This window comes from Nicotiana tomentosiformis, chromosome 2, assembly GCF_000390325.3.
Source record: "Nicotiana tomentosiformis chromosome 2, ASM39032v3, whole genome shotgun sequence".
Lineage (NCBI taxonomy): Eukaryota > Viridiplantae > Streptophyta > Magnoliopsida > Solanales > Solanaceae > Nicotiana > Nicotiana tomentosiformis.
Window position 1 is genome coordinate 70,333,283 of NC_090813.1, and position 6,350 is coordinate 70,339,632.

Genomic DNA, 6,350 nt, shown 5'->3' on the forward strand with positions numbered 1-6,350 from the left:
ATAAGCTAATAATCATTAATAGCTTAGATTAATTTAATTTTGTGGTTCCAGTAATCAACATCTATAAACATCATAAGGATCGTTTGGTTTGAGGGATGAGAATCTTTATTCATGATATAGAATTTAGCAGTATTAAGTTATAATTGTTTGATTTTCGTTATATAACTTTTCATTACTAATATAATTTTTCATTACTAATATAATTTATGCATAACTAATGCAACATTTGATTTACAGTATTAAACTACATAATTTAAATGGATTTAGTATAAAAATCTATATACTAGTACTAGTACCATATACGAGTTATAATGTAACATGTACATTCAGAATGCATGAATTAGGGTAGCTAAAATGCCCTTGAAATAGGCAACTCAATACATAATACCCCAAGATCTCTGACGATTCAGCCGTCCACCAATCTCGAGAAGTCAACCAATCACCTACTACAGTAATAGTAGTATCCATTATCTCCCGTCAAACATATTCACAGTTATAGGCATTTGTATTTCACCACATCGCTTACATCATCAAAAGACCACTTCCCAACTTCCATGAGAGAACCTTCCCCTTACCCCACACGCATTTAGCTGATTCCTCAAGAATTCAGCTCTTGATCTGAACTGGTCAAGCTTGAATATAAAGAAATGTTTTTGCACATATAATTCTCTTGATCGTTGATTGGTTTATTTAGAATACCCAGATCGAGAAATCGTTAATATATGGCACTGCCAGTATTGAAGCTTGGGACACTTGCATTGAAAACACTGAGCAAACCCATTGCCAGTAGGCTTAAGCAACAAGCTGGCTTGCATCCCAAGTTCCGTAATTTCATCGTCAGCATCGCCCAGGTAATTGTCTCTTTGGTTGGATTTGTGATTACTTACATGAATTCGATTAGTTTTGATCTTGGTAGGGCTAATTAGAATGAAAGAGCATAAATTGTGCATTTCGTTTACTCCCTCCATCCCCAAAAGAATGATTGGCTTAGTATCTAATTTTTATGTGTACGAGGACTTGTTATTTGCGTAGAATTGGTGACCACATAGGCCATTAATTCTAATTCCTTAATTGGAGCTGTTAGTCCCTTTCAGCATAAAGGTTGTTCTTGTTGCTGGTTTATCACATTCCGAAAATCCAATTGAACTGATAGGGTAATAATTGTAGACTTGTAGTATAGATGAGTAAGTACTAAAAGTAGCAATTTCTTTTTAATTAAAAGTATTTAAGGAACGAATAAACTATCAATTGCAATGTATTGATCTGGGTTAATATAGCCTTGGGCTATCTTAGCTCAATAACTAGCTTTTAGGGTGTGATTCTTCCTGGGTTGTATCAATGGTATCAGAGCCACCCACCACCCTCCGTGCCCACCATGCCATGGATGGCGACGTTGGTATTGCAATGTTCCCCGAGGCTAGAAATGTCTAGCGCGCAGCCAGCCGTCGAGGACGACGGATGCGGAGCGTGGTGGTTTGTTATGGTCCATTGCAAGGTATGAGGCTTGACTCTTGAGTCCCACATTAGTATTGCATAGTAAAAGAAAAAAATTGTTTGACTCTCCGGGTACTAATAGTGTCTTGTGAAATGGTATGTGGTAGCGGAAAAGAGTGCTGCATGCCTAATGCTGTGTGGCTGAATTTAGACTTCATCAGTAAAGACCTTAATTGACGAGCATAAGTTTATGTCAGTAAAACAACTTGTGATTTTACAATTTTACTGTTACTGGTTAGTTTATGTCAGTAGAACAACTTGTGATTTTACAATTTTACTGTTCCTGGTTAGTTAGTTTACTCTTCCATCCAATCAATTAGTTGTGAGTTCAAAGAACATAAATAACGCAATTGCATAATTGCTCGTTATTCACATAGTTTGGTTAGCAACTCATAGCCTGTTGACTGGCTATAAGTGGATCTATAATCTAATGGGTTTTTACAGTCAGAAACAAAATGCAAAGAAACCATTGTCTAAAACGGGAATATAACAAACTACAACTTCTAGATATATTTGGCATGAGAAGATTGGTTATCATTTTGGAGAGTTCCGGTTTGTTTTTCAGCACTTGTAGTTTCTGAATCGAGGGACTAGTAAGATTCACTTAAGTGGTTGGATGATTCTAATAGGATACATCTTCTGATACATTTTAATAGCGGCTTGTGCTCCTGTTGAGGAATTGTTGTGCAATTTGACTAAATAGCTGGTCATTCCTTGTGTATCTTTACTTTTGATAAGTCGATGCCCTTCTTTTACTGTATAGTTCTTTTAATCCCTTAATAATGCAAGAAATGCTCTTGCATTCCTCTGTGCATTTCTCTTTATTATGTTTCAGTATATTCATTCAGCTATTTATGTCTTGTTTGTAGATGCAAATACCCATCTTTCAGAAACTTTATCCTTCATTATATGTTAATCTTTTTAAGTCTGTTAGCATTTCAAATTTCATCTTTTTTAACACATTCGCAAAACAGGCAAACCACCGGGTGACAACAACAATGCAAAGGCGGATATATGGTCATGCAACCAATGTAGAAATACGGCCTTTGGATGAGGAGAAAGCTGTTCAAGCTGCTGTTGACCTTCTGGGGGAGGCTTTTGTCTTCTCGGTATTGCTTATTTTCCTACTTGACTCTGTGATGACATGTCTAGATAGTTATCTAAGCTTCCCCCCTTTGTTAACTGTTACATATCATTATTGTTCAAATAAGAAGATGCACTTTGCTAACTGCTCAAGGTTTGAAATCCTGTGCACTTAAAACATGATATGCGCTCTGACACGGTATGGAAGTAGTCGTGCTACTTTTGTTACCCAGATTAGCAGTGGCAACTTCTAACAATCCACATAGCCATTGTAATTCTTGGGAAATAAAGTTGCTTTGCATCAATATGCGCAATCATGCCTAATTCAATATGTCTACTGAATCCTTCTCTGTGCAACTGCCTTGCGATTTATTATTCCAAGAAGAGTTTGGAACACAAAGCTTAGATCTCTGAAGCTTATATACAGGAAATTGTCATATCTACCATCTCGAGATGCACAAACTAGCTTTAAAATTTGCTTGAAATCTGAAATTTCTACTTACAATCTCCAAACTTCAAAGAGTATTACTCTGACTGATCATGCATGAAGCAAGTAGCTCCTAAGCTAAGTGCTGTTAAACAACACATATTTGAATTGAGAATTGTTTATGACGATTTTTACATGATCTTCGAAACATGAGCCAAGATTTGCTTATTACAAAATGTACTTGCGTCAGTAGATAGAGTTCTTTTGGAGTAATTTATATGCGTGAAAATAACTATAGTTTCTCTCTTTTTTTTTTAGCTGAAATATTAAAGTTAACAGATTCCAAGTATAAGCTACCAACATTTTACATTGACTGCACTTTGTGGCTGTGCTAGAAAATCTTGAACCAACTTTGTGTAGTAAATTCCCTTTCAGAACTCTCAGATGAGTTAGATTTGAACTCTTGGGTTTTAGAGCTGATCTCCTTCTGTTTGAGTTATCCTTTGCTAGATGAGTTATCCTTTTCAACTTTGTGTACCAAGAGTTAGACTTGAACTCTTGGGCTCTAGTGTTTATTTGTTTCTCTTTGAGGTATCATTGGTTGCTAAGGATGGAGAAGACTGAGAAAGCTAGTCAGTAAATTTGAATAGGAAGTTAAAACTGTACATCTGCATCTGTACACAAAAATTAGCACACTTTTAAATTTGAATGACATGATTTTTATTCCGTGTATTTTACTTAGTTGTAGTATTTCAATTATAATGTCTACATAAATTTTTGTCTCTCTCTCTCTCTCTCTATATATATATATATATATATATATATATATATATAATGCATGTGCGTGTGTGTGTGTGTATACATATATTAATATTATCTTCTGCTTTCACTGTGCTTTGCATCTAAAGTCTTGGTAGACTTTGTCTTTTTTTTTTTCTTTTTTTTTTTTGGGTGCTTTATGCCTTTGACAATACTGTTGGAAATAACCTTATGGACGATGATCAATAGGGCTGAAGTTTAGTTTATGAGATTGTTAGATGATTTTGTGGATTACTACTGATTAAAAGAAAAGATGATTTTGTGGAAAATTGAGGTCAAAGCTTGGACCTCTTTATCCCTACTCTTGGTGCTATCTCGAGTTTCAGATTGTTTTTGACCTTCTTCGCAAAACAATTACTATATTATTTTTTTGGATTTAGATGTTTTAGTGAAACAGTTCCATAATGAGGAAGAGCTAATACTTCGTCATGATCTTTTCATCTTGAAGATTGACACGAGGAGTCAACAGCTGTTAGACTATTGATAAAGTTGGGAGATTAAGAAAATCACAATATTTGCAGCTGCTTGCCAGTGTTGGCATTTAACTAGTTTTCAATGGTAATAGAGAATGAAAATAAAAGATTCATCGGTCTCTGTCAGCAGCTGGATAATTAGAGTAGCTATGCTGCGTTGGAGATGAAACACAACTTCCAGTATAGTTAATGGAACAGATTTCATTCCATGATTCGCTTCCTAAATTTCAGTTTTCAGTGCAACAATAATCTGTTCCATTAGTTTGCTCATTTCATGTGAGTGACACAGTAATAAATCATGAATAATGCACCACGGAGGGCATCCTTATATTTGGTTGAATCTGGTGGTCAGTTTGGAGCTATGTAATGGCGTTTGACTTTGCTATCTTGCATTTAGCACCTCTATGTTGCCTAATTTGTGATTTGGCAACTTTTCAAATCGCTGAACAGGTTGCAGTTGCTGCACTTTACTTTGAGGTGCAAAGAAGTTCTCGATCAGAAGCTAAAAAGGAGGAAGTTCGCAGGCAAGAGATGGAGGTATACTCTCAAATTCTTCGATTACTTGTTTGGTCTTGATAAACTCTTTTATTGCTTTATCAATGACCCAAGCCAAAACATTGAACCCCCCTGAAAGTATTTGGGCTGTTCCTTTAATGTTATCTCAGTAAACATCTACTTTAGCATCTCCTTTTCAAGTTTATGGTTACTGATTATTATTGTTAAGAGTATCGCGCATTGGTTGAGGAATAAGTTGTTATCTCCCTATGGTCTTTGGCGGTACTCACCTGATGAGCTAACTTTTGAGGTTGATTTAGACCAAAGTCCATTATTATTTCTTCATTTATTTATTTATTTTGATAAATTGGTTTATGGTTATTTATTTCTATCTCAATGTGATTTCATGGAATGGCACTAAAGCAAGCACCTTTTGGTTAACCAGTTGCTGATCTAGTCCCTGTGATTGCCAAATAACAGACCAATTTTGCTTCACATCCATCAATACTGTTGCTTATAGCCCTTAGAGCAGATAGGGGGATGCGCCATGTATCCCTCTAATTACATGCTGTTATTTCTATTACTAAACCTGTAAAGGTACCCTAATTTACCTGGCTCATTATGGCTCCTTGCTGCAGAACAGCAGAAGGAACTGTTGTAATTTGCTATTCTGAGTTTCTATAAATTCTGTCTAAAACAAGTCCTTTTCTTTTCTATTACATCAATAGTGGAGTTCAAAACCTCTGTTAGTTGTCATAATAAACTGAAATTCTATCATTCTATAACTTTGTTTGAGTTATATTTGAGGTCCTTGTGTGTTTCTTCAGCAAATGCGGGAACGAGATGAAGCATTGGCAAGAGAAATGGAGAGCCTAAAAAGCAAAATTCAAGAGCTTGAACAGCTAGCTAGGGGACGAGGACTTGCTGGAATGTTCAATCTCAGACCTTCTCACGTTGAAGAAGGCAAATCCCCAACACCAGCATGATCTATTGCTGAAGTTTTGGCAGCAAAACGATACAATTGTTTTTCTCATTCTTTGGATCCAAGAATCCTATCTGGCATTTGAAAAAGCATAACAAAACCTAAGCTTCTATCACTGAAAATGAAGTTGAATAGTGAATGTGATCAATGTTGTAAGGTTATGTAGTAAGAATTGCATGAAGCAGCTTGAATTTTTGTTGACACCTTTGGATTGTGCAATTTCCTACTGAATTTTACATTTACCTAACACCACAGGCTTAGCTTAGGAGACTATGCTGATTATAGGGTGCAAAATTGTGAAATATTGGGAATTTTGGAGATTTTTTGTTCAGCTATGTTCTATAATACTGGTGAAATTATGTCCAGATGCTCCTTACATGCAAAAGAAGTTGTATGATCTTACTATATTAAAAGTACGAAGCATCTTAGTGAAATGTCGTTCGTTTTTTTACCTTTTAAAATATATTTTTATATTGTACAAAATAGTAATTTAAGTTATTTTTCCAATATTTAGGAATCTCAAATCAATTATATTTTGTATATTAAATTATTCCTTATTGGAACTAGATACGAATCC

At 35.3% G+C, this 6,350-nt stretch overlaps 1 protein-coding gene across 1 annotated transcript; it reads left to right on the plus strand.

The window, feature by feature from the left end:
• Positions 1-381: 381 nt before the first annotated feature.
• On the plus strand, positions 382-6,104 carry LOC104086565 (uncharacterized). The gene is made up of 4 exons (XM_009590863.4): positions 382-851; positions 2,469-2,603; positions 4,747-4,833; positions 5,619-6,104. Exons 1-4 carry the CDS (start codon positions 723-725, stop codon positions 5,775-5,777), a joined length of 510 nt encoding a protein of 169 aa, XP_009589158.1. The 5' UTR covers positions 382-722; the 3' UTR covers positions 5,778-6,104.
• Positions 6,105-6,350: the final 246 nt, after the last annotated feature.

Coding starts and splice junctions, on each gene's coding strand:
- LOC104086565 (XM_009590863.4), top strand. CDS start 723: ATGGCACTGCCAGTATTGAAGCTTGGGACACTTGCATTGAAAACACTG. Junction 2,604..4,746: donor GGGAGGCTTTTGTCTTCTCG/GTATTGCTTATT, acceptor ATCGCTGAACAG/GTTGCAGTTGCTGCACTTTA. Junction 4,834..5,618: donor TTCGCAGGCAAGAGATGGAG/GTATACTCTCAA, acceptor GTGTTTCTTCAG/CAAATGCGGGAACGAGATGA.